Source organism: Syngnathus floridae, chromosome 4, assembly GCF_059516105.1.
Source record: "Syngnathus floridae isolate MCC-2025c chromosome 4, RoL_Sflo_1.0, whole genome shotgun sequence".
NCBI classification, from domain to species: domain Eukaryota; kingdom Metazoa; phylum Chordata; class Actinopteri; order Syngnathiformes; family Syngnathidae; genus Syngnathus; species Syngnathus floridae.
Genome location: NC_142416.1, coordinates 17,677,500 through 17,704,654, shown reverse-complemented (window position 1 = coordinate 17,704,654; position 27,155 = coordinate 17,677,500). Strand labels below are relative to the sequence as shown.

At 43.4% G+C, this 27,155-nt stretch overlaps 3 protein-coding genes across 10 annotated transcripts; 1 reads left to right on the top strand and 2 right to left on the bottom strand.

Annotated features, from left to right (window-relative positions):
* Positions 1–21: 21 nt before the first annotated feature.
* ears2 (glutamyl-tRNA synthetase 2, mitochondrial) lies at positions 22–18,260 on the bottom strand. 6 transcript variants are annotated; one of them, XM_088372779.1, is made up of 19 exons: positions 18,032–18,260; positions 14,971–15,090; positions 14,689–14,823; positions 13,667–13,747; positions 12,746–12,860; positions 10,839–11,004; positions 9,756–9,993; positions 7,160–7,280; positions 6,932–7,054; positions 3,109–3,312; positions 2,503–2,658; positions 2,249–2,438; positions 2,011–2,161; positions 1,533–1,854; positions 1,338–1,446; positions 943–1,096; positions 705–835; positions 499–634; positions 22–317 (listed from the first exon to the last, which is right to left on the bottom strand). In XM_088372779.1, exons 10-19 carry the CDS (start codon positions 3,293–3,295, stop codon positions 222–224), a joined length of 1,632 nt encoding a protein of 543 aa, XP_088228905.1. In that variant the 5' UTR covers positions 3,296–3,312; positions 6,932–7,054; positions 7,160–7,280; positions 9,756–9,993; positions 10,839–11,004; positions 12,746–12,860; positions 13,667–13,747; positions 14,689–14,823; positions 14,971–15,090; positions 18,032–18,260; the 3' UTR covers positions 22–221. The 6 variants fall into 6 exon arrangements, with proteins under 6 accessions (XP_088228905.1, XP_088228904.1, XP_088228907.1 ...); XM_088372778.1 differs by having other exon boundaries at positions 9,756–9,881; XM_088372781.1 differs by lacking the exons at positions 14,689–14,823; positions 14,971–15,090 and having other exon boundaries at positions 9,756–9,881.
* LOC148399604 (uncharacterized) lies at positions 4,363–21,859 on the top strand. Of its 2 annotated transcripts, none has more exons than XM_088372761.1 (65): positions 4,363–4,433; positions 5,805–5,898; positions 6,432–6,450; positions 6,537–6,564; positions 6,729–6,851; positions 6,971–7,167; positions 7,243–7,346; positions 7,440–7,552; positions 7,668–7,892; positions 7,957–8,031; positions 8,103–8,338; positions 8,749–8,830; positions 8,916–9,059; positions 9,128–9,330; positions 9,406–9,506; positions 9,584–9,693; positions 9,761–9,937; positions 10,014–10,045; positions 10,118–10,215; positions 10,300–10,322; positions 10,393–10,414; positions 10,487–10,514; positions 10,594–10,672; positions 10,870–11,016; positions 11,098–11,309; positions 11,891–11,985; positions 12,064–12,182; positions 12,255–12,434; positions 12,501–12,541; positions 12,773–12,870; positions 13,096–13,118; positions 13,207–13,228; positions 13,300–13,327; positions 13,430–13,514; positions 13,594–13,737; positions 13,816–14,027; positions 14,278–14,381; positions 14,485–14,603; positions 14,676–14,831; positions 14,897–15,111; positions 15,203–15,288; positions 15,422–15,552; positions 15,628–15,753; positions 15,870–16,060; positions 16,249–16,337; positions 16,479–16,606; positions 16,700–16,827; positions 17,117–17,234; positions 17,375–17,593; positions 17,726–17,899; positions 18,045–18,194; positions 18,271–18,335; positions 18,407–18,536; positions 18,645–18,730; positions 18,800–18,929; positions 19,102–19,292; positions 19,440–19,530; positions 19,603–19,732; positions 19,806–19,996; positions 20,083–20,244; positions 20,309–20,445; positions 20,520–20,659; positions 20,777–20,865; positions 20,944–21,211; positions 21,291–21,859. In XM_088372761.1, exons 1-65 carry the CDS (start codon positions 4,410–4,412, stop codon positions 21,356–21,358), a joined length of 7,755 nt encoding a protein of 2,584 aa, XP_088228887.1. In that variant the 5' UTR covers positions 4,363–4,409; the 3' UTR covers positions 21,359–21,859. The 2 variants fall into 2 exon arrangements, with proteins under 2 accessions (XP_088228887.1, XP_088228886.1); XM_088372760.1 differs by having other exon boundaries at positions 6,534–6,564.
* txndc11 (thioredoxin domain containing 11) lies at positions 20,943–27,155 on the bottom strand. Of its 2 annotated transcripts, XM_088372768.1 has the most exons (13): positions 26,807–27,154; positions 26,198–26,294; positions 25,983–26,102; positions 25,785–25,882; positions 25,559–25,688; positions 25,410–25,503; positions 25,231–25,343; positions 24,962–25,165; positions 24,125–24,665; positions 23,872–24,050; positions 23,694–23,806; positions 23,495–23,575; positions 20,943–23,370 (listed from the first exon to the last, which is right to left on the bottom strand). In XM_088372768.1, exons 1-13 carry the CDS (start codon positions 26,929–26,931, stop codon positions 22,851–22,853), a joined length of 2,415 nt encoding a protein of 804 aa, XP_088228894.1. In that variant the 5' UTR covers positions 26,932–27,154; the 3' UTR covers positions 20,943–22,850. The 2 variants fall into 2 exon arrangements, with proteins under 2 accessions (XP_088228894.1, XP_088228893.1); XM_088372767.1 differs by having other exon boundaries at positions 25,231–25,503; positions 26,807–27,155.

Below are 27,155 nucleotides of genomic sequence, written 5' to 3'. Positions count from 1 at the left end.
TCATCACGCTTACACTAATCGCACTGGTCACACTTTTTACTGTATAGGAAGGAATAGAAATACAATCGGCCGCAGTAAATTGCAAGTCGTTCACTGTTGTGCACGTAAATAATTCCAACTTTGTTACTTCAATCAGTAGTTTGTTTTGCTTGCGTCAATAAGTGTCCCACAAAAGCTCTGTGCGAAAAAAAAAAAAGTCTCATCCTGGACTTCTGGGATGGCTAGCTTGGCTCGTCAATCAGGAGAAGCTTCTGGATTCGATGGATGGACTCCACGGGCCCCAAAGCCACCATCATCTCCGCCACGCTGGGTCCTTGCTAGAAGGGGAAATGAAACCAAACACAAGCAATCCAAAATCGACTTCCTCTTTGCATTTTGCTTCTATGGGAGATGAGTCTATTTAAAGAAGATTTATTCTGGACTTTGAGTAAGTGTGAGCTGGGAAGCCCCACCGTTTCTTCCCACATTCTATTTTTTTTTTTTTTTGTGTCAATTTACCTGCAGTCCACTGAGAGTCAGACGTAAGAGCATCATCACATCTCTGTATTTGGTGCCTTTGGTTTGCTTGGCCAGGGTCTTCAGATCTTTGTTGATTTCATCCACGGCCGCCGCCTCTCCTCGTTTCTCTGCTAATCTGCAAAGCAAAGACATTCGCATCACGTTGCTGGAGCGGTGTTACTCGTAGGTGAACTCAAGCTGCATACTTGAGCGCCAGCGTGGCGACGTGCTGGGCCTCTGCGGAGAGTGCTGCCACCTGTTGACTGGAGAAGGAAGGACGCACCCACAGGTACGAGTAAGCGGGACTCACCAGGTCCCGCAAAGTGGATATGTGGCCCTGCAGAAAGGGAGAGAATAGTTTCAATATGACTGGCAAAGCAACAACAACAAAATACAAATTGGATATTTTTTTTTTTGCTGTCACCAGTGGTGGTGGCCACTTACCTTGCGCAAGTGTAGAACCCGCCTGATGTAATCCTCATGCAGGACATCTTCATCCTGAATCTCGCTCGTGTAGGCCTCGCGGATTTGTCCCTGCAGATCCTTTATCAGAAAATTGCATAGCTTCTCATCTTCAATATGATCCTGCAAGTGGATTCTGGGGGAGGGAAAAAAGGGACGTTGAGAAAAAAAAAGGACTATTTTATGGAATAAAAGGGGACATTTTATGGGATGGATAAAAATGTAACATAAAATATACAATTAAAAATACAGAATAATTCCAATTTCAAGTTTGTTTTAAATTATGGAGGGAAAGAAACATGGCAACGTTATTCTGAAGTTAAAGAAAAAAAAACTTGTAATTAATAGACTAAAATGTGACAGCAGCAAAAACTCACTTGTTGAACTCTGGAAGTTTTTCAAGATCAAGCAGTGCAGAGTGCGTGGTGATCTTGGAAGGGTTAAACTCGGAGATCAGCTCATCTAACCTTCGTCCCACTCGATTGGCTACCGATTCAAATTCATTGTTACCAGATGACCACGACTTGAAATGCCACACTAGCAAACATCGCAATGAACATTTTACCACTCACAGCTGAATCCCGAGCCGCAGTTGGTGATGATGTCCAGCAGAGCCTCCGGCAGGATGCCATCTTGCTGAAATCTTTGGATGAATATGTCCCCCTGCCTCTTGGATAGTTTACTGCCATCCTTGTTGGTCAACAGCGGCAGATGTCCGAAGGCGGGCGGCTGCCATCCGAGGGCGCGGTACATGAGGAGGTGCTTGGAAGTGGAGATCAACCACTCTGAGCCCCGAAGTACGTGGCTGATCTTCATGTGGTGGTCGTCCACTATGTTAGCAAGGTGGTAGGTGGGGAAACCGTCTGCTTTTATAACCACGGGGTCACCTTCCACCTGGCGGGACGGACAAAGGAAACAAACCTGACCATGATCCCTCAAGAGTTTCCACCAAGAAGTCAAGACAAACATTTTCTTGACAATAATATGGTTCATGCAGCTCCACTCATCTAAATACTAGTTAAGATTTGTGGCCTATGAATCTTCCTCTACCTGCGCCACCTCGTGACGATTCCACCCAAAGATGAGATCCTGAAAGGGCTCCACTCCCTCCTCCAGACGGAACCTGATGACATGGGGTGCTCCCTGGGCCAGCTTCTCTTGAACCTGCTCATCCCGAAGGTGTCGACACCGGTTGTCATACCTGAGAAAGGCGATGACAAAAACCTCAATGCCAGACAAACATTCTGTCTTGTCTGAGCGGGTCAGAATCACGTAATGGAGATAGAACCTGGGAGTCTGTCCGATCCTCAGAGATTCTTTTTTGAGCAGCCCCAGCCTCTGGGGGGTGCAGAAACAATGGTAGGCGTGGCCGTTGTCCAGCAGCTGTGACGCCGCCTGTCTGTACAGGTCCAGTCTTTCCGACTGCTGGTACGGACCAAGTGGCCCGCCTCGACCTGGACTCTCATCTGGAGGTATACCTGGATGACAAAATAAGCCTTGAAAAATCTTTAATGTCTGGATTACATCACAGTTTTGTTTTACCTGCCCACTCTAGCATGTCCTCTATGGCCTTAGCCGCCCCTGGTACCAGCCTGCTTTGATCCGTGTCCTCCAGGCGCAGGATGAACGAGCCGCCGTACTTCTTGGCAAAGATGTAATTGTAGAGAGCCGTGCGGAGACCTCCGAGGTGCAAAAAACCTGCCAAAAACATTTGTGTGCTTTTATCAGGATAAAAAGAATGGAAGGGCATCCACCTGTGTTAAATAAATCATGCAAGTGACTCCCTCATGGGAGAAGCTGAAAGTCACGCAGGCACGGGGAGAACATGCAAACGCCACAGCCAGAATCCAACCTCTGAACTCTGAGGCGGCCATTTTGACCTGTGCTCTACCGTGTCAACAAAAACTTACCGGATTTAAACAACAAAAGTCAAAGACTTTAGAAAAACTACCTTGACACAGATAAATATAGAGTTGGACATGAATTCTATTTAGAAAAACTACCCTGACACAGATAAACACAGAGTTGAAAAAGCATTTTTACTTTTAGAGGAATATTCTCTCTACTCAAATATTTGTGAATCAAATGATTTTAAAACGAAAAGGCTACTGCAACTTCAGACTCTCTAGTTTTTACCTGCGACCTTACCTGTCGGGCTTGGGGCGAACCTGACCCGTACATCGCCTGGCGCCGTGGTGGTGCATCGTCTGCTGAAGGCGGAGTCGAGCTGGCGTCTAGTCCGTAGTCTTGACGCCGGAGCGGGGCAACGAAATCCATCGAGAGTAACCACCCGGTTAAAATAGCAGCGATAAGTTAGGAACCACGACCAGGACATGTTGACTTCAGTCGGTTCTGTGGGTCACAACGAAAACAAAAAGACCCAATTTAGGTTGTTTAAGGTCGCTATCCAAACAATTAAAATCTCCATTACATAGACGTTTTCTTAATACGCATTAAATAAAATGATAATTCATTTCAAACATGATTTATTTCCACTCTTTTAGGCAGCGGATATGTTGACTAGACATTGGAATGCGATTGGCTGATTTTCTTCTTCGGGTGAACTCAATTTGAATGTCATTGTTTCGTTACTGCGACCTAGCGGTGAAAAGAATCACTTCACTCAATTTATATTCCCAATTAAAATTCTCAAGAAACTAATGGGGTAACCCCAAAAAGAAACATTTTTAACGTAGGAATGTAAGATTTAAGTAATGTTACGTCACAATTTGAGCTGTTATTTCACCCAAAGCTAATGTAAGGGTAGTTGGGTTAGTATTCTGATTAAATGGTAGGAATTAACCTATATTTTAATCCATCCATCCATTTTCTATACGGGGAAGAACATGTAAACTCCATACACTTAGGTCAGAGCCTATATTTAATAATTGTGAATTCTTATCCCTACACCTCACCAGTTTGAAGCCTCTTCAAAACTAGTTTGACCAGATTCGTTGGCGTACGCATTAATAGAAAGTATTTGTCACACACTGTAGCATACTTCCTTCATGACCGTTATTCATTACTTATAATAAATCACTATTCTGCATCACACAAAACATTGGTGAAAAATTAGCACTGAAAAAAGGTCAATTATATGATTAGAATTATGGGGTCACTCAACTCCCTTTAAGTTCCTTACCAACAAAGAGAGAGTCTATTAAACATATGAATACATAACATAATAATACGAATAAAGTAAATAAATGAATAAATAACAAATAACACTTTATGAGGTGTTGTGTATAGAATATAAGAGGTGAATGAAATCAATTTTAAAAAAAATTCGCACCTTCCATGCATGCTTTAACACTGCGGAAATAAAAACAAAAAAAAATCAACACAACACGCCCTTCGCCCCTCCCTACAGTTTAGGGGTGACACCTTCCGTGTGATTCTACCTGGAGCTCACTGGTACACCTGCTTCTCAGGTGTCAACACACGGACGGATGCTGAAGGAAAAACGTCATTTGGTAAGATATTCGGCTTTGCTTTAAGTTTTATTGTTCCTTCAAGGCAACCACTTCTATTTTCGATATGAGCAGCATATCTTCTTACATTCAAAACTTGATTGTGTGTTAAGTACCTTATTGTTAGCTGAAAAAAAAAAATCAACATTAACTGGAAATGAATATTTACAGTCAACCTGAGCAATCTTATGTTGTGTATACCTGGCAACAACATGCCTAAGACATAGAAACAATAAATTAATTTTTGTATTAAAATTAGTTTGCTAAAAACTTTTTACTAAACATTTAATTGAAACATATTATAACACTGTCATAGGTCTACATACTTTGTTGATGTATATTTTATTTGTTCTTGTATAATTTCTATAATTTAACTTATTTGTATATATTAGAAAATATATTAGTCCGGCCTACATTAATTATGTAGTGTCCACTGTACGTGTAGATACTGCAAGTACAAATATGCATATATATTAATCTGATTTATGAGTCTTATATTAATATCACAATTGTTGAGTTGAATTTGAAAAGTTGTCACAGTGAACGCTTGAAAGACCGCAAGTGTTTTGCAAATTCATAACGCTTAACAGCAGTATAAAATTGATCAATAAAATAAAAAAAATACATTTTGTACGCAACCATTTCAAATAACAAAAACATTTGAGCAAGATTTGAAAGGAGGAAATAAATTCATCATTTCCTCAAAGGTTTCAAAAGCACTTCGGGAATAATTTTAGTAGTCAACAAACAGGAATTCCTGACAGGATGATAAAACAGTCAGAATGACAATAAACAAAAGAGTGAAAATAAATGAAGAGGAAATACTCTCAACTTATTATTTTCATACTTCGAATGTCTCTCTGACATTTGGACTGCAGATTAACTGTCTTGTTTAGTTTAGTTCGACAACATCCTTTCAAGGAAGAGGCGAGGCTGTAAATTTCCATAAGTTTAGCTTCTTAAAAGAAAACTGAAACCAAAATATATTTGTTTAAATGATATTTTAATGTATGCATATTATTTTCTGTCTGTCTGTTGATGATTGTTGCCCTCTCACCTCCCTCCCCATTTTGTTTTCTTAAAAATAGAGCATCATGAGCTCTTTGTGTTTATTGTTCAGATGACAATAGTGTTGAATTTCAGCATTCTTCTCTCTGGTGCAGAGAGACACAAGAATGATGAAGGTCATAGGTAATACTGACAAGTATTTTTGTGGCCACTCCCTGATTTCTATCATCCGCTCACATTGCAGCACTTTGCAATTTCATCGACCTCGCAAAATATCCAAATTTGATGGAGAATTTCAATTGTTATGATCCTTAAATTTGCATTTTGTCACCATGGTGTAATGTCTTTGCTTCCTTCCTTCCCCAGCGAGCACAAAACTGTACTCATCCCCATGAGACCAGCGGCATCATGAGATCAAGCTACATTTTCCTGCTACTTTACCTCATCTGGGGTTGTTTTGGTAAGAGCAGACGGTCAAAAGAAGGCTGAAGAATTAATCAAATTCAAATTATAGATAATTTATAATATATATATATTATCTACATCATTATATATGGTTCTATATTCCATAGTTTCATTTATCACAGCTTTCAAATTCAAATTATATATAGTTTATACATCATTATATATAATTATATATTGTAGTTTTATTTTTCACAGCTTTAATGAAACTGGTTTGGCGAGGAGGTATTACAAAGGAAAAGTTTCTGCTCTTTCACCTGGATTATCTCACAATGGGAAAGATAAGGTGTTGCGTAAATATGTGGAGCACTCCGTATTCAATTTAACATCTTATAATACACTTGTTTTTTTTTATCTTTCTATTTCTATATTCTTAGGTTGTATTCTTTTTTTCTATGCCTTGTCATCAAGTCTATAAATAACACTGACTAGTTTGGGTTTTCTGTCAGCTGAAGCTTTTTGCTTCAATCTAAAATTTTATTGATGACAAAGTATTCAGATGAAATATTATTTTCACTCCTCCCCCAACAGGTTCATCTAGTCAACAAGGGTAAGTTACCGAGAGGAATTTTTCCAAACGTTTCTATTCCCTCAATGATGACTTTGAATGATCTTGGTTTCGCATGACCGATGAAGCGAGCTAACCTGCAACTCGACCGGCCAGGTGAGTGAAAAAACGATCTTTGCATGAATAGCAAATGAATCAGCAAAAGGAATTCTGTTATTATTCTGTTATTATTATTTTTTTCCTTTCACTCAATTTATGATTAGAATCAAAATACCAAAAAACCTGACTGGACACTTTATATGTTTGTTTTTTTTCTAAAGAGACCAGATGCAGCATCATGCTTCCTCCAGTGTGTTGGTTCGCCTGCATCAAACACCGGAAGAGATCACATGAGGAATCTAAAAGCAATGCTGGAAGCTGCAATGGATGTTTATACCTTCATGGTAGGCTTGGTCCAAGATGACACTATGATGGAATCATTTGTTTTCACACAACCTGACAACTGAGACAACTGAGAACTTACCCCACGTTTCCTACCCATCTCCTTTCCCCTCGCAAACAGAGATCCAGCGCCAGAGGAGTTGACCTCAGCTTGGAGGGAGCCATCTTTTTAGATCCAAATGTGGAGCCTCTCCACAATGAAGCCCTGGTAGAGATGTGGATGGAGGTCAATGTGAGACCACTTTTGACCTCAATCAACAGACACGTCCTGGCCTGCCTCAGCACCAAGAACTTCAGCTGCTCCACTTACCAAACAATGTACATCTGTCGGCTCGTGAACAAACTCCTTCTGCGTATCGGCGGCTTTTTGAATGCTCTGTCCTCTTCTCGCAGGGTGAAGGAGTTCAGCCAACATTTCTCCGAGATGATTCCTGCCAGACAAAAATGGATCTACTCATTCTTCATGTATCCCTTCCTGTCAAGACATGGAATCAATGGTAATACTTAACCATCATTATGGATTTGTCATTAAAGTGATTTTAAGAGGTTTCACCACCCCAAAAAAATGTTTCTTGTTTGCCTCTGTACAGGTTGCGTAAATCCAAACGAAAGTAGTGAAGACTGGCTGATGAAGAACTTCGGTGCGTTCAGTGTCATCGCTAGAATTTACGACTTACCAGCGCTCAACATGGTTTTCAGCGGCGTGAGTCCCTCTCTGCCTTTTTCTTTTAAATCAACTTTATGACCACCAAACAATATCTATGAAAAATGTGTCCATTAACATATGTTGCCCATCTTTGTGTCTCTTCTCAACCCAGCTGGAAGTTCTTCACCTCCTGTCTCCAGCTCAGAAGGCTGAGCTGCTGATGAGGCCCGAAGTGGCGGGCTTGAGCAACGACTCCCTCTCGCTGATCTTTCATAGTTTGATGACACATGATCCACCACCCAACACCATTCATTCCAGAAGGAACCCCAACTGGACCGAGCCTGGATACCCCCAACAGGAATACAACCCTCCGCCCCCTCACATCACCCTCAGAGAGGTATTTTAACTTTGGCTGTGTGCACAAATAATCTTCATACAATTAATCCCTGCCCCACTTCCAGGTGATCCAAGGCATCACGATGACTTTCAAACCCATCACAAGCTTCGTCCATGACTTTGTCGCCTTCACCAAAGAGGTACAAAAATTCTCCTACGGTTCAAGCACATACGGGATGTCTCAATATATATTCCACGTTTCATTTCACAGAGAGACGTGTCAGAAATCAAAAGCAGCACACTGATGCAGTTCCTGCTCAACTGGACTCTGGCAGAGGTGGCGAGTCAGTACAGCCCGTATCCGGCACCCGTCGCCCCAGAGATGCTGGAATTGGACAAAATGGAGGACTGGTACCGACATGTTGTCCTGCCCATTCTACGGAGGTTCTCTGATGACGAACAAGCCCTAATGAGTGATCATCTGGTGCTCACCTTTCATCATGTGTTGTATGTTCCACCAATACTTAAGTAAACATTTATCCATCCATCCATCCATCCATCCATCCATCCATCCATCCATCCATCCATCCATCCATCCATCCATCCATCCATCCATCTATCCATCCATTTATCCATCCATTTATCCATCCATCCATCCATCCATCCATCCATCCATCCATCCATCCATCCATCCATCCATCCATCCATCCATCCATCCATCCATCCTAGCTAGCTAGCTATCCTGACTGGCTAGCCAGCTATGGCTAGCAGGCTATGGCAAGCAGGCTATGGCAAGCAGGCTATGGCTAGCAGGCTATGGCTAGCAGGCTAGCTTAATCATCACATAAGTGTGATAGAAAATGGAAGGTTTCATTTAGGCCCATTAGCTTAATAAAGTGGCACATTATGTTTTGCAGTAACTTGGATCACAACGTGGACAATGAAATGGCCGACATCCAAGATGTTTGCAGCGTCACTCTTGATGGCAATCCTTGCGGGGTAAAACAAAAAACAAAACAAAAAATATATATTGTTTTTAATTTCTGTTTGTCAAAAATTCTTCCTGGTCATCAACCCCCTCCAGTTGACTGACGCAGTTGAAAAGACGGCACGAATCATGCACTGTGCAGCTCGAAGCAACCTGACCATGTCTGAGGAGAACATCATGAGGCTGATTTTGGAGCTGACGGAACGTCTTAATTTACTAATCCAGGAGTTTGCCACAGCTGTGAGTTCATAAACCCTTCTCCTACTCAAACTCATATGTTTTCATGATGACATCTTCCATGTTTGCAGAACTTCACAGAGGTGGCATCCGACTTCCGGGAGATCTTTAGCGAGGCCGACTCACACGCTCTTACTCAGGAAAACCTCCACGACCCGGAATTCATCACCATGTGGTTCCACATCAAGCTGTCACCCCTCCTTCCAGACATCCCCATCAGCTTGCTCTCCTGCCTGAGCACCAACAACTTCTCCTGTCCAGCTTATCAAACCCTGTGAGTTTGCCACCCGTTTCTTCTCACCCTCCAAGTTTTTAGGAGGAATAATATTCATCATCTGTCGTGGTGCAGTGTTGCTCTCCTCAGCAAACACATCAGCTACTTTGATCCGCATCCAGTCCACCACCAAAACATCTACACGCACTTCATCTACGTCTTCCTGAACACGACCAGTGAGTTAAAATGACAATTTTATGATCTTTAGCTTTTCATGAATCGTATTTGATGAAGTCTTATGTGTATGTTTCAGACTTGTGTTTCTCAGGTAACAGCAAAGAATGGCTGAGGAAAAATTTCGGGTCCTTCTCGAAAGTTCCTAACATCACCGACTTCTATGACCTCAACCCAAACTTCTCAAGTGTGAGTGGCACATATGAGAAGTCAGCAAAGTGATGGCCGGACCACATGTTTTTTTTTTTTACCTCAGCTGGAAGTTCTGGACGAGCTGTCTCCAAGACAGACGGCCCAGCTGATGTTGGTGCCTCTCCCAACTCCTCCTGAGAAGGACGTCGTCATCCGTGAGGTGTTTGATTTCCTGCTGGAGTCTCCTAGAGAGAGGAAGCTTCTTGAGGTTTTGCATCATCTGCTGCTTCTGGTTCCTGAGGTGACTACTCTTATGGGCCTGATGGTGATGACTCAGCAATATTTCAGGATAGTGAGCTGAAACGTTGATTTTGCAGGTTCAACCTCCTTGTGCAGTCTTCAAAACCATGTGAGTATTTTTCGAAATGACTATTTGGTTAAAATAACTTTTCATGATTTGTGTTCTACTTTTTTTTTCCAGTTTTGAACAGCTACAAAGAGCCATCGTGTCCGTGCCACCTGATATGGAGATCTATATTCGAGAAATACTGGACCAACTCATCCAATCCACGCCTGAAGGTAGAGAAGAATGCCTCACGAGCACAAATATTGCATTTAAATATTATTGTGTAAATTATACTGGACATTTTTTTTCTCTCCTAGACTGTCTGCCTGACAACATCCAGGTAAAGTTTTCGCTAACGACATTTTTTATTCAATTTCAGACACTTTAACTCACTTTTTGTTCTTCCACAGTGCTTGGTGATTCCAATCAATGGTAAGAAGTGTTTTAAAAAATCACAAATCTGACATTCACAGTTAATAATTCTAATTTTGTGCAATTTTACAGCTACTAGCGTCTGCGAGAGAATCGACAGGTATGTCGTAAGCTAAATACCATACGTCGCCACGCTGCACGCTTTGATATTGTAATTTGCTAACGTGCTAATCGTGCAGCTCCGACCTTCATTTGGCCTTGAGTACATCTATGGACGTCCCTTGCAACTTTACCTTGGACGAATACGCGTGTGGACAGGTAACGTTTTATTTTTTACGTTGTTTTAAATTAAATAAATTTAAATTATTAATTTAAATAAATTAATTTAAATAACTGGATGAATTCAAATGATTAATTTAAATAAATTAATTTAAATAACTGGATTAATTCACGGTTGCTGGTCAAAGCAAAACATATAACTTACTTTATATATTTGATCCATGTCCAATATCCAGCTGCAGAACTTCACGGCCAATCAACTGGCGTCTCTTCTGTCGTGTAATCTCACCGGAGACAGCAAACGGTCCGTCGTGCTATGGAAGATCTTGCTCAGTAATCTTTCCACCATCTTGGATCCGGCTCTGGACATCCTGGCCAGCATGGTTTGTGAAAGAAGGAAGAAAGGAAGAAACCATTAAAAATAAATGACGATTCAAATACGATTAATACTTTTTTTTGCATAGCCTGAGAATACAATCGGACCATCTGCTCCTGAAATTCTGGACGTGATCGGTGAGATCCGCGTGGCAGTGCTGACCGACGAACAGCTGAGGAACAGCAGCGTCATCACCAGATGGTTCTCAAGGCGCCTGAAGGGCTTCCTGCCGTCAGCATCCAACAATTTCCTGCGCTGTCTGAGCCACAGGAACCTCAGCTGTCAATCTTACCAGCAAATGTAAGAAACCCAACGAAACAAAAGCATATCATGGTTTGGTAATGAAATATATAAGCGTAAAAGAAGAAAACCGATAAATAAATAAGTAAATACATAAATGAATAAATATATTACTCATCTTACTCTTGATAGCTAGCAATTTTCTCAAAATGCTAAGTGGCTAATGTTTGACGACAAGCTAATTAAGCTAAAAGTTAGTGGTAAAAGGTTTTGGCTCAAGAAACCAATTTTTTTATTGTGTGCATAACCAAATTTTACATTTCACATTGTATTATAAAACTAAACTATTACCGTATTGGTCTAAATATAAGACGACCCCCGATTATAAAACGACCCCCTCTTTTTCAAGACTCAAGTTTGAAAAAAGACTTGGCTAGACCCCAAATGTAAGACGTCTTATATTCGGGCCAATACGGTAGTTTCGAGTGAAACTGTCATGCTACAGTTACTAGTTTTTGTTTGTTTGTATTTTTTCTTCAACTGGAGACTACAAGACGAATATTTCCTTCAGCCTGCCTTCTTCCATAACTGGAGTCTCATGAAGATAACAAAGCGCTTCTCAATGTTCTTTTCAATATCAGCCTGGACGTTTTCAAGCAACTCTTTGACAAGATCACCGACAAGGAGCGGATCTTGCAGGAGTTCATCGTTAAGTTCCTATCTCGGCCAGACTCAGGTCAGCTCGTCTCGCCCTCACTCATTTCAAATCTTCACAATGATTGAATAATGAATGAACACACAACTTCTTGTGCAGGACCAGGCTGCCTCTCGGGGTTCAACAGCAGCGCAGAGTGGCTGTTGGTGAACGTGGGTCAATTTTCCGAGTTCTTGACCCTCGAAGAGATTCTGCAGCTCAACCCGGAGTTCGACCCTGTGAGATTTCACTCTTAACAAACAACTGACCATCGTTACCTAAGCAAGATCAAAATCAATGCCTCGTTTTAGCTGGAGGCCCTGCCTCTGCTGTCTTTACGCCAACGGCTGGACTTGCTGTTGACTCCGCCTCCCGGTCTCCCGGAGACAGACGTCATCATCAATGCGCTATTTGATCAACTGACCGACTCTCCCGAGGAACGCTTGAAAATTCCAGAATTTCTCAAACAGCTTGTGGGATCCCTTCAACCGGTGAGGAACAATCAGTGGAGAGGGTTGAACGAGATTTTTAAAACTTTTTTTTTCTTCTCTTTTCAGCCATCCAAAGCTAACCTTTCCTGTTCCTCCTACGAGACACTGTGAGATCACGCCTAAAATGTTTTTGAAAAATGACAAATTGTATTTTTTTTCTCACAAAGGCTTTGGACCTTCTTCAGTCAAAATACTTAAATTACTGCACACTTAACACACACTTGTCACACTCTGGTTCAAATCACAACACGTAAGAGGGGTGAACATAATGTCCCCTTGAAAATGGAATATTTTCGAAGATGAAATGTAACCTTGTTATTACTGCTGTCGTGCTCCAGGTTCACAAGACTGGACCAGGCCATGCCAACCGTTCCTCTCCATGTGGCGTCGTCCATCTCTTCCAGCAAGCTGGAGCTGACCAAGCTCCTTCCACCGGGTGAGAGGATAGACAGGAAGGCATAATAATTATTATTGATAATAATTAATCTTTTTAAAATATATTTTTTTAAAAAATAGCAAACAAATAATTTAAATAATTTTTAAAAATGTCAAAATTGTTTTAAAATTAAAAAAAATGACACTTCTTTACATCTGTCTTGAAAATGTTATTTATTTAGAGTATTTTATAATACAATTTTAAAGTAAATCTTTTCTTTGACAGGTTGCGTCCTATACAGCGGAGAGGTGACGATGCACAAAACCACTTTTTCCTCAGCTTTAATATTTGTAGAAATATTTTTTAACAATATTCCATCTTTTCCTCAATCTTCAGTGCACTGTAACCCCAATTAATGGTAAGTCATTTTTTTACTTTATTCATGACATACTGTTTCACTGTCACTCACTCATGTCATGTTTTTCACAGACACAGCGATATGTATGGCGATCAATAGGTGAGTTCAGGTGACTAGAAAAAAACATGCCAGATGATTGACAGACGGGCATGTGGACTGTGTGTAATAAAACGTAAAGCCAAACAATTCTAAATTATACAGCACGGCACTCCAGCTCCTACTGGACAACGGAACCCACAGCGAACATCTCTGCAACTTTTCCGTGGAGCAAGTTGCATGTGCATCGGTAAACGTCACACCTCTTGTGATAATAACGATTTAATTTGGCTTTTCAGTCATCATTCATCTGTTGTTTCACACCGCAGCTAACAGCGCTAACAGCTCAGGATCTGGCCATGATCTTTACGTGCAACCGTTCTGCCATCAGCAGCAGCTTACCCATGTGGAAGCTCCTGCTCACCAAATCCTCTCACTTGCTGAACGCCTCTCTCGACCTCCTCGCCAACATGGTAGGGAAAGCTGAAAAAAGTTCATTGAATCGAAAATTAGGAAACACATGATTCAAGCAGTCGCTACATATCTTGCAGACATTTAACCCTGGGAATTCTTCGGCCTCTGTGATTTTGGACGCTATCCGAGAAGTCGAATTGGACACCTTCCCAGAATCCTACGTGAATGATCCCGACCTCATCGACCTCTGGTTCAACCACAGGCTACGGCCGTTTCTCCACGCAATCTCGCCGGATTTCCTCTCATGTCTCACTACCAAGGATTTGAACTGTATCAGCTACCAACAAATGTAAGCCGTCGAACGTAATTACAAGTAGTGTCGAAAGAAAGGCCACACTAGCTTAATGCTAATGCTAATTGTTGTCATAAAGTCGGAATGCTAGCTTTCCTCAATACGATGCAACATTTTTGGTTGCTTTTGGAGAAGGTCGAAATGTATTTCCATCCAGATGATTTGAGATATGAGCACGGTCAGGGAAGAAACCGAACTCATATCTCAAGGCACCATTGTAATCGCATCCACTTTGTCACGGCGACAGTTTGCAGGCGCTGAGTCACGTCCAGCCGAACATGAGCATCACCGTCCAGACGTCCGTTTTAAGACGATTCATCGTGACCTTCCTGACTCGCAATGACACCGACGGTGAGTTCTGCCGTCATAAAAAAATCGATTCGAATCGGGAAATTGGTTTGACATGAGCATATTGAATCAAAATTTTTGGTTCTCCGGGATTTTGGGGGTCCAGATCCCGGCTGCATCGCCCAAAGCAACAACAGCGGCGAATGGCTGCAGTTGCACTTGGCCGCCTTCTCTCACCTTCTGCTCCTCAATGAGATTCAGCTGCTCCACAGCAACTTCTCAGCGGTACATTCTTACACCTCTCCGCCCTTTATTTTTCATTCCCAAAATCTAATTTGAACATTCCTGTGTGTGCAGTTTGAGGCCTTACCACAATTAACGCTGAGACAACTCGCTGAATTGTCCTCCACGCCGGGGGCACTCACCAGCCGTGCCCAGGTCGCCATGGTGATGATGCATGTTCCCAACCGGTTCCTGTCCACCTTCTATGACGATTTCTCCCCATCTATCGAGGTTGGCGCGAATTTAGAACAAACACTCAGGCCGCATTTAGTTTAACCATCTTTCATATTCTGCAGGGTAAAGAAAACCTATTCCCTGTCCCAGTGAGGGCGGCCATGTTGGAAGTTGTGTTCGATCGTGCGAATCTCACCGATCCATCCGTCAGCGACGCCGCGGTGTCCGTGTGGCTCCGGAGACGACTACCTCCTTTGCTGTTCCAACTTTCTCCGGAGCATGTTTCGCCGTTTTTCAAAATCCTGTCCTCAAAGAACTGCAGCGTCGAGCAGCAGGGGTAGGACAAATAATCGGGTTCAATTTCGAACTACATTTCTCCTAAACGGTCAACCTGGTGTTCACTTGTTCCTACTTTATATAATCCTCAGAGTTCAGGAGCTCAATATCACCATTTCAAGTCTCAGTGAACCAACACAGACGGAAATACACGACCACATCGTTCAGGCTCTTGAAGGTAAGGACACCGTTGAAGGATAAACTAAAAATTCCTACCTCCTCCAAGGAGAATGAAGTTTTAGATAGAGTAATCAAAACTTGACATCATCCTATCTTTTTTTTTAATTTGATGACATCATTTTCCATTGCAGGACCAGTACCTCTACGTTGCTATGCCAACAACCAAAGTTACTTCCGCTTCCTGGAGAGTTCCTTCCTGGGCTTCCAGCTACCCAACCTGACCAACTTCCTGTTGCTCATTCCTCAGGACAAGCGGAATCAGGTTTGCGTGTGTTCACAAGTAACACAAACTAAGGACGAAAACCCTGTGACAATAATCACCTTGGTGTTGATTTAGTTGGTGAGCTCCATAGCTCCATCGGAGCTCGGCAGCTACCTCCGCCGGCCTGACGTCGTTGACAACGTTTCTGAACTTTGCACCATCTTTGACAACTACCGCGAGACACCCTTCTTCTTGGAGACGGTGGGGATTCTGTTTTTGAGATTTGTTGTTTGCATGACCGGACTGGTATGCATTACTCGAAATTTTTATTTTTAGCAATGTCTTCACATGACGTTACTGTCATCTCCTCACTGCAGGAAACACTCCCGGCAGAAGTGAGGAAGCCCACGCTACCCTGCGTGTGGCCTTTGGCTCTCAGCAGTTCCACCAGATCGGAGGTGAACGTCTGGTTCGATCGACGCCTCGCCGACTACTTGGAGTTCCTCACAAAGGATCTCATCGGAAACGTTACTACCTTCGACACCTCCTGCTTGGCCTTTCAGAAAGTGTATGTTCTCTAATTCCAAGGTGTTTTCATTTGTTCACTTTAGAACGGAATGATGCCAACCAAGTTTATGTTGCTAACCAAAACAGCAGCACATTCAGACCGAACAGCAGTTCAGATAAATTCATAAATAACAAAAAAAAAAACAGATAAAGGTCTTTTCACCCAATGTGTTCTTTTTTTCATTTTAGTGTCTCCGTTCTCGGCCCGTTCAACTTTTCTGCCGTGAATTTTGTGAGGCGAGATGTATTTGATACCATCGTGACCTATCTCAACTCAGGTGGGTGCAAGAAGTTAAAAGTTTGGACCTGTAAATTTTTTGTCACCACTCTTAATGATTTTGAACATGAAAACTACATATTTAGTCACACTGTCAATGACTCTGGATTGAAAATATGAATAAATCTTTTTTTTTTTAAAGTGTCTGAGCCAAAGTGTTACAACGCAAGCGACCCAGAACTCAACTCAACTGCATGGTTTGCGGAATATATTGGACCTTTCATTGAATTTGTCACGCTGGAGGATTTTCTCCTATTTGGATCCCCAGAGGTACTTCCAAGGAATATTTTGTAGAGTAATTTACAATGTATTGCAGATGACGGTCTAATTTGTGTGTTTAAACAAAAACCCTGCTTCTTGTAGCTTCTCCAGGTGTTCACTGTGGACCTCCAGAACATCGCCATCTTCAACCAAACCGTCCTCCCTGTCAATGTCAGCAGCTACTACACAGAGCTGCTATACAAGCAGGACAGCAATTTTAACCCCATATTGTGAGTGTTTATTAAACAATTAACCCCTATTACATCATCAGTGTAAGTGATGTCAGAATTAACCGATTAATCGATTATCAAATTAATTGTCTTCTGATTTCAGGCTCTCAAAAGAATTAATTCCTTGATTTCTGAGGACCATCTGATGTGTGACATTGGCTAACTGCTGTTATAAAACTATATCCGATTAATCGATGGACTCAGATAGAATAATTGATCTGCCGCAGACTCAACACTAGAAAACTGCTGTTGGTTTATTTTGTGTGAAATCTTTGATAAATCTTTGCAGCCTTCCTCTGCTGTTTCGATGCTTCGCACCAGGAATGGCGTTCACCCAGTTATCGGCAGATGAAACCATGATCCTTCTGCGCAACCTAACCACCATGTGCACTGACCTGGATCCACAGGTGGGCTCCTTCGCATCATTTATTACCACTACAATCTCAGAAGGGTGCAAATTATCGGATCAATATTGTCACCTCATTTGTGTCGTTATATACACGATAAGAGAATGAAACAATCCTGAGTTCAGGTGTTTTGCCAACAGGTGGGCGCTGCTTTGGCGACTAACTTCGGGAACAAGATTACCGCCGCAACAATCGTGGCCCTCGGCGCAGAAAGTACTGGTATGTCAATGGGCCAGATCAAAACTATTGACCCCAAGGATCTCTTCGCGGCCTTGGGCACACTTAGCAACGTGACGGGCTGGCGTACAGGCCAAGCCAAGGCCGTTGTCCAGGCTCTTCTATCCTCGGGTCTCATTCAGGTATTGGCCAGCTTCCACTTTGTATTAACATTTTTTTTTTAAACATGATGCTCTGTTTTATAAATCATTTCTCTGTTTATACTTTTTTATGCTTTATTTTCTATGTGTGAAGTAATAAATGGTGTTTGGCAGATCGACAACGCGTCGTCACTCATGGCGTTGGGTTCTCTCATCATGGGCGTACCCGCAAATATTTTCAGGAACATTAACGGATCTCAGTTAATCATGCCATCCAATAATACCCCAACATTCCTGACGTACATCGTCACCGCACCACCGATTATCCACCGAGTTTTTGTGTCCCAGGTAGGAAATCCACGCTCGCCTCGTGGTTAGCATTTCTACACACGATTGTTACGATACGATTTTAGAAACTACGGACATTAAGAGCAAAACTTGACATTTTTAAAAAATATAAGCCGGTTTAAAAGAATTTACCTTGTCCGATTAGATCATCTCAGTAGATAGCAGCAGTGACGTGATCGTGGAGAACGTTCCAGACGATTTGGCGACGGAGATCCCCGGCACTCTGCTTTTGGGCGTGAGCAGCAATGAGAATGTTCTCAGTAGGCTAAACAAAAAGAAATGGAAACGCAAGCAGGTGGGACAAAACTTTTGCGAATCTTTTCGATATAAACATGTGCTGTCAGTACGATTTTTAATTTTTTTTTGCGTAGGCTGAGTTGTTCTTCGAGGTGGTCGCTGCGGAAACGGCCACGACGCTGCTGGGAAGCGCGAACAAGTGAGATTTATTTTCTCATTTACATTCAAATGACCTTTTTTTATATTATTGAGCGTGTTGTTTGTCTGCAGTTTGTCGTCGTCTGTTCTCCAAGGCTTCACGTGTACTTCAGTGAGGACCTTCGAAAAGTCGCAAGTCAAAAGGCTTGTCCGAGCGTGCCGGAGGAGAGGCAGGAACAGGGTCCGGCTGGCGGAGACTCAGGTGAGCTGTTGGCGCATGCGCATTGAGAGGGTTCAAATAGAAGGGTGTCAAAAAGAAATAAGAAACCCTGACATGTATTTTATAGTTTACCTGTTTTTGTTTTGACAGCTAACCTGCATGTACAACAACATCAGGGACGAGTCGGACGTCAGCAACTTTGAACTTTACCCTCCGGATGTGTTGCTGTATTACAAGTACAGTCTGCTCTCTTTGCCATAATGGAAATGTAAAAGCGGTTTGGGTAACTTTGCTTCCCTCCACAGTTACTCGCTGGTGCCTCAAGCCAACTGCAGGTCTTACTTTGAAGAGCTGGGAGAAGCCGACTTCTCCGTCTTTTCTCCCGTGCTCAGCGGCATACCGAGCGTTCTATTTGGGAATGCGAGGAGCTGCCTGGTGAGTTGATAAAATAAACATTTTGTCAATGAATTTTGTTTAATTCATCAGTTATCGGAATGGTTATCCTGCCAAATATCGGAAATGGCATCGGCCTCAAAGAATATATATCAATTGGGCCCTGGTAAAAAAAAAAAGTCACTCCCTGAAGATACTTTTTACTCTTCCCAAGGGTATCACGAGCCAAAGCTTGACGGAGGACGAAATATCCGTGTTAGGAAACATGTGTTGCACTTTGGACGGCGTCTATATCAGCAACTCGGACGAATCCATCCTGGGAAAGCTGCAAAACTGTCCAGAGCTCAATGAGGTCCAAGTCGCCGCAGTGGAAGCTCTCCTGGAGAGCGGCAACACAAGATACGGGTATTTCAGAAAGTTACTGATGCCACAAGATGGCGCCAATGCTCTTGTTATGTATTTTTAAGGGTCGATTGATTCTATCTAGTTATCGCAATGTCATGGCTGCCATTTTTGTGCTCTTACAGTATGTGCTTGTGTGTTGCTATCCAGACCTCCTTCAAATTGGACCATAGAAACCTTGGAGGCTCTTGGGATGTTACCTCTTTTTTTGACGTCGAACTTCTATGACAACTTCGACAGAGTACGCACACCGGTTGAGAATCACGAGATAAGTCCGTCTGCGTGACTCTGATAATTACTCGTTGCTTTGAAGGGAACAAAGCGGAGTTTCTTGAGGGACTTCTTGAAGGTTCTCAAGGAAAACGGTGTGGACAAACGGAAGCGGAGGAGCCTGAGGAGAGAAATCAGAAAGTCCATTCGAAATAAAGTCAAGCGATCACTCGGTTTGTTCTCAGCAAGTTTGCGCCTCCACAAAGTAGCTTACACACCGATGACCCGCCATCTTTGATTTTGTAGAAAGCGAGTGCACGGTGGGATACATCACACAGGTGAGCATCAGCGACGAGCTCTTCCCCTTCGACTACTTCGACGTCAACCAGTTCAACTGCTGCCTCAACGCCACCGTCGTCAGAGACAACTTGGGAGCCATCACGGAGAAGGTGGACCAGGACGACTACCTCAAGATTGTTCTGGAAAAGCTGCGAGAGGTGAAGTTTGATGGAATCAGTGGTTCTCAAATTGGGTGGAATAATTTTCAACGATGTAGGACTCACCCCAAAAAATTGTTTTGAAGGCATATGCAAGCCAATCAGGGATCCCGGAGGATCAGGTGGAACTTCTGGGATTGGCGTCACGTCAAGCTACGGGTGACGACATCGACTTGTGGAACATCACGTTGGTGGACACGCTCTCGGCTCTTATGGATCCATCCAACGGGCCCTGGAACTCAACTCTGGTATGTGAGCAAATGATTTCACGCTGGAAACACTCGCTAAGGACACGTTGGGCTCTCTATTCAGGCCAAGCAGATCATCACCAAATATCTGAGTCACGACGAGAACAGGCTCGGCAGCGCAGAGCTCAGCGCTATCGGAGGAGACAACTTGTGTTCCCTAGATGAAAATGTCCTACAAACTATTTTGCCGCAAAGTCTCAGGTATTGTCATCATCGTGCTGTTTGGTTTTTTTAAGACTTTTTGCCTATTTCACATCAAAATGTGTCTCCCGCAGAAACGCCAGCGTCTTGAATGTGTCCATCTGCGTTCTGGCGAAAAAGCAAGTTCTTTTCACCATCGCTTTAGAAGCTTTTGGTGGAACCACACGCTCAAGAGTCTCCGCTGTGGAGTACCAGCTCATAGAGCCCTTTTTGGGTAGGCCACCTCTCAATTATTCAAATTTGGATTGTTACTTTAACACTTTTCTCTCAACAAAATTTCACCGAAAATAACGGCTTGATATTAACTAGTCTTTTCTACCGTGAACTGCAGGGGGCGCATCACTGGAATACGTGAAAACATTGGTGAACAACAACATGAACCTGGAAACCTTCGTCTCGCTGGATCCATCTGTTGTTTTGGTCCGTATGCACACGGGGCCTTTCAATTAATAACGTTTGTGTCTAGTTTAGTTATTGATATCTTTTCACTCCTCCCAGGCCTTGAGCGTAGATGAAGTTCGTGATCTTTTGGGCACCAACTTGCCGGACTTGAAACTTTACGAAAACCATGAACTGGTGAAAGAATGGATCCAAAAGCAAAGGCAATCTGAGCTCGATACACTGGAAGTGGGGCTCCAAGGAGGCTTACCTGACAGGGAAGACACAGATAGTACCACAAACGCTCCAGCAGGCCCCACAAACGCTCCAGCAGGCCCCACAGTCGACTCGAACCAGCCATCAGCCACACCTACTAAAAGCTCCGGTGGTGAGTACTGAATTTAAAAAAAAAAATGTGTCAAATCATCCTTCCGATTGGTTCCATCTAACAAAACGTCCTTTTTCAGGTACCCGTGTAAGAGAAGAGGTCGGTGTGCTCTTCCTCCTCATCCTCCTCTTCATATCTACTGTATGACTGACAGACTGAAGAATTTAAAAAAAAAAAAAATTCTTTATATAACCTAGAGATTCCCAACAGTTGATCATTAGGTGTGCTGCTGGATATCCTCCAATTTCATTTGATTGCTTCAAAAATATATGTTTTATTTTTTATTATAAATATTGTTGATCACCGATTTATGCCAATAATGTTTCCTGACTGTCAGAACAATTAGATTCTCTTCTACTAGGATAATCCGATTATCCTGTCATTTACACAATAGAATAATAGTTCAATTAAATGGGTTCAGATTTAATAGTTAAGTACACAATAGATTTTATTTGATGGTGTGTGATTATTTTTTGTCCGACGTAAAAATAATCTAGTTTGGCTCAATAAAAGTTGAGAAACATTGTCATAATCAGATATTTTGATACTTCAAAATGTGCAATGACTTTATACTTTCATACCTGTATTTTCATGTTACCGGTGATTAAAATTGTCAAATGAAATAAGATATTGTAAGTTTTGTCAAAAGTGGAAGTAATTTAATATGTGTTTCTGTGGTGTTTCAAATATTTGGGGGTTCCACTAAATTTATTTATTTAAATTTCCACTGATTTAAAAACCAAACACAATAGCAAAGACAAAAAGAAATTTAATTAGTAAAAAAAAAAAACGATTCAATATTTCACACATACACTATTGCAGCATCTCATTACCTGAATTGTTAAATTGAAATAACAGTTCAGTGATTGAAAGTGTAAAAATAGATCCACTGGATCACCTTTGGAACACTCATGTGTTCAAATTTAAGTTATGTACACTTGTCAGACACCAAGCAAGGAAGGAAGATGGAGTCGTTGGCACTTAAATCCAAAACTTCATATACTTTGCAAGATTCTTACCTATGACCCAGCACCGAGGAGTTCTGATTCGTCACTGTGGTTTTGTGTCGCCACACGAAACAAAAACCAAAAAGTAGTGCAAAATTTTGAAATTAATTGGTCTACAAAATCAAAAAATTTTGCCAAACGTCTCTGATTGTAAAATTAGAAGTGTTGAACACAATAAGACATCAAATTACAACAACTGAATTAAATTGAAATACCATTATTAGCTCAACCCCCCCCTCCCAAAAAAAATACTTTTTGATGTGTGGTTTAACAAAAAACTGCATTGCATTAAACATAATAAATTAAATGGACATTATAAAGAAATTAACTGTTTTTATAAAGTGTAATCAGTCAGATTTTACCCCATAAAGAATTTAAAATATTTATGTACCATTTTGGTATTTTGTTGAACTGAGTGAAGGGGGGGGTTCAAAGAGGCAATGTTGTTATTTGAAAATCATTATCTTAAGCTTGTGTAGTTATGTGTTAAAATAAAATATCGGAAAAAAAGATTTCTGCCGATTTAATCGGTCGGGCCCTACCTGTGAGTGGAGGTACCGTTTCAATTTTCACGGCATTCGTTTTACAGACTGCCGATTCATCCCGGGTGCTCGAGTGTCCCGTAGCAACCGTCAGGAGGCCAAGTGGCTTGCCGCTTGCTTCCCCGCGTCCGCCTGCTCCTCCTCCGCAACTTCAGCCTCCGCACTTTCCTTCAAGGACTTGAGCATCATCTTGAGCATGATGTTTTGGTTGAGCAGGTTCTCCGAGGCGTCGGTCAGCTCTCGCAGCCGCCGCAGTGCCTCGGCCAGTTGTCGGTCCTTCTCCCGCCGCTGTTCCTCCAGGTGGAGTTGCTCCTGCCGCAGCTCGGCGTTCTGAACTTCCAGTCCACGAGCGTCCAAGCGCAGCTGCCGGTTGTCTCGCCAAAGCTGCGCTAGCTGCTGGGAAAGCAGCTCGCGGGCTTCATGCAGCGTCCGTACCTCACGTTGGAGGGCTTCCAACTCTGCCCGGAGGACGGCGGCGTCCAGTCCCGAAGCGTCCGATGACGGGGGTTCCTCCTGGTATGGGGTTGAGCCGGAATGCTTGAGGATGAAGCGAAGGAGGTGTGGAAGAGTGATGGGAAGATCATTCGGGAACTTCACGCTCTGCTGTTTTCTTCAAAAACAAACATACAAATATAAAAATGATGTCGTGCTCTTCCCCGTTGGGCTTGAATCAGTCGTGCATTTTTTTTTTCCCCTATGATGAATGCTGAAACATTTCTACCGATTCTTCTTACCTGTATCGTGGGAAGAAAAGAATGGCGGGAACACGATCCACCATGAACTCCCACGGGAGGTCGTTACGTGCAACGTTCACCCTGCATACAGCAAATCGCACAAATCAATTTTTTTTTTTTTTAATCAGAGATGAACACCAGGTTGTAATAATATAAGTCATATATTTATTTTTGTTGAATTTGCACGGCGACTTTTTACCTCGCGATAACGACGCTGGTGTCCCGCTGCAGCATTCGAGCCAGCTGGATGAAGATGTGGTTGAGAGCAGAGCAGAAGCCGCACCACTGAGTGTAGTAGAAAAGCAGCACATCCTACAACAAACAATAACGGAAGATGTTGCTGAAACCGAGCCGAGGTCAGGGAAGGTCGACCTCACCTTTTCAGCATCCATGACGCAGGGCAGGAAGGACGACGTGGTTAGCTCGGTAATGAGTGGCCGCGGAGGCTCAGACTGGGATCCGTTGTGAGTCGAGACTGTCCGTTCACTGGGCTGCTCGCCCACCAAGTGTCTATGCAGGAGGCTGTAGGGGGCGCTGAAGTTCATGATGAAGGCCTCTGGAAGAAACATGAAAACCCCAAACCACTTACTCTTAGGAACTCGTGACTACTGCAAGTTTTTGTAGCCTTACCGAGCGACTCGGTGAGTGTGGCGGCGGGGTTGCGCTGTAGCACGTAATGCACCTCGTCCTTCAGGTTCACGATGGTCGCGAAGGAGTCATCCCCCTGCGCGTGGGCTTCTCGATGGCGCCACGACGAGACGTTTATGTTCCCCGGCGCCCCGAGCCTCACCGCCAGCGGCCAGTTGAGCTCCATGTCCAACACGTAGAACCTGAGCGTCTTGTTGGTCTGACAGCGAAGCCCCTTGAGGGCGTCGGATGAAGAGTTTTGCACATGGGACGCCTCTTTGGTTTTGGAGCTGTCGTGAAGATGAGGATGGACTTTCCCGCAGCAGGCACTGTGTCGGCTCAGCGGGTTGTAGCTGAGCGCGAAGCTACGACAGTCGAGGTGAAGGCCGGAATGCGGCGTGGAGGGGAAGGAGCAACGCGCCGGAGACGTCGGGCACACCTCGCAGCGCACGGTGGAGTCGGGGCCGAGCGCGGAGTGGCAGCACGGCACGCTGGATGGCGACGGAGTGTCGCAGGAGTGATAGCGCAAAGCCACATCTGCAACCTAGGACGGAAAAGTTTCTGTGGAAGAGCTCAACTGAAATGTCGGCAAGATCTACTGAGATAGGATTCAACAGTTTTGTCACACTTCAATGCAGTTTGCTGCTCAATCTGGTGTGCGTGATCTGGCCGCTAGAGGGCAGTATGCGTTTTCTGGTGTAACTGCTAATAAATGACTAATTTAATTAACTACCCACTCCATTTTCTTATCAAAACATGAAATTTAAAAGCGAGGAAGGGTAGAAAAGTGGGCAGAATAATAGAAAAAAAAAAAATCAGTATGTTTGATTGTGTACTCACCTGCCGCAGGAGGCCGTTGGGCTCGGAGACGAGGGGATCGTGCGGAAGAAAAAGCAATAGCGCGGCCCCTTTGCTCAGTTCGTGCTCCAGAAGCCGAGACTTGGTACCCGGCGGTTGCAGCCACTTCAGAACGCTCTCGTGGTTTTCAAACACCCAGCCGCATACGGCGCGCGACGTGAAGTTGCGTTCCCATCGAGGGAAAATCTGACAAGCAAAGCGACAACGCATAAATCTTGCATTTAATTTTTTTCATTCCTTTCTTTTCTCACCAAAGAAGTGTTAAATCTTCTGTGGAGGTAAACGCTTGCATCCTCTTTGAGCGAGATGACATCTGCCACCTGTCTGGTGGTGACCACCCCGAATCGGACCACGCCCCGAAAATCTGGATGTGACGCCAGGACTGAATACTCAAATACTACAAAGCGGGTACTCAAGTTGATCGCTTTACCTCTTTTCAGGGCTTGCAGTGCCGAGACGAGGAATGTGATATAACCCGGCGGCTGAGGCGACGAGTTAAACTGGAAGAAGCCAACCACTCGTGGCTGGGAAGAAGACAGTTAAGATCCAAAATAGATATAAAAAAGATGCCATCAGTACCTCATGACAAGAGAGGAAGTCCTGAAGAGCATCTCTTGACGGGAGATATGTGAGAGGCGTGATCACTTTGAGGATAAAATTTTCCACATAGGCCGCCACGAACGGACCCTTGTACTCGATAGGCCCGAACCTGATGCGGAAAGACGAGTCAAGTGATGAAGTCAGAGATTTTTCTTTACTGCCAGTGTCGTTTAGTTTGACTGAGAAAAAAAAAGGTTCTCCTGACCGTTGGTAAAAGAGGTGGATGGTGGGATACTTGTAGAAATGGTTGAGCCTCCTGCACTTGCCTTGACTCCACCAGCAGTTGATGGCCACAAACTGCACCTGTGGGTTGGATAAAAATGTTTTGAGTCACCTTGGTCTTCATTTTTAACACCAAATTGATTGACGTCATCTATGGGCATGGGTTGTTTTAGCTTGGTACCTGTTTTGCTAGTTTCTTTGCTACCAGCTGAACTTCTTGTCTGGCGGCCATGGAGTGCGCGCACCACGGTGCGTAGAAGAAGACAAAAGACACCTCAGCCACACTCCTGAGACGTTCCACCTGGTGAGAAGGGAAAAAGAAAACAAATAGCGGTACTACCAGGTCACACACCCGAGTCACAGATTATCCAAATCATGCACACATTTTAGTCTTACCTGATCAATCTGACCCAAGTAGAGGTCCACGACTGGAGATTCAGGGGAGAAAAAGCGCAGCGGTGGTCGAGCAGCAGCCACCACGTTCTTTGCACGACTGCAGAAAAGCACAAGTCAACTCTGAGTTTACATGAAAAAATATATATATCTGTTGTTTTGAGGTTGAGATCTACTTCTTCTGTGTTCCATCATCAAATCTATGTGTATTGTCTTCATGTATTATGTAGGCTACTGCATCCTGGAGGCCAAGAAGATGTTCACAACAGAATGAGCAGCACAATGTCCATTGAATGATCACCATTTACTCATTCTTTACTCTAAATAACTTATAAAGTACATCAAGTTTGTTTAATTTAACTTTATAACATACTTAGTTGGTGTTTTGAAAGACTGGGATGGATTAATACATTCATTTCAATGGGGAATGATGTTTTGAGAGACGAGTGTTCTGAGATACGAGTGCTGTCAGGATTTAAACTCGTAAAATAAAGCACGTCAGTAATTGGATATGAAGAAACTAATTCGTAGGTCACAGGACGAACCGTACTGGGTTCCTTGAGCCTCATTTCAGCTCAATAGCCAAGACGCGAGGAGGCTGTGGCCGCGTACCTGCATGTGAACTTGACGGCCAGTACGAGCAGAACTCCGAGCACGATGGCCCCGCACAGGAGAGCCGGTCTCCGAGCCATCAGACTCAGCACCTGCCGAAGACCCAGCCACGCGCGCCGCAGCATTACAGCCCGTCGGCGGCTCCTCCTTGTCCCATTTTGTTTTGTATGGCCCGGCGGCGGCTCGGACCATTCATTTGCCCGAAGTCAGTTGGGTGGGCGAGCAGGTAGCTATGTTGGATTGGACATAATCGTGGACGCCGCGAAAAGTACTCAAACACGGTGACCAACCTTTCTTCCACACGTAGGCTTTTCACTTCCGCAACAATGACGTCAGGGGTCATCTCAGA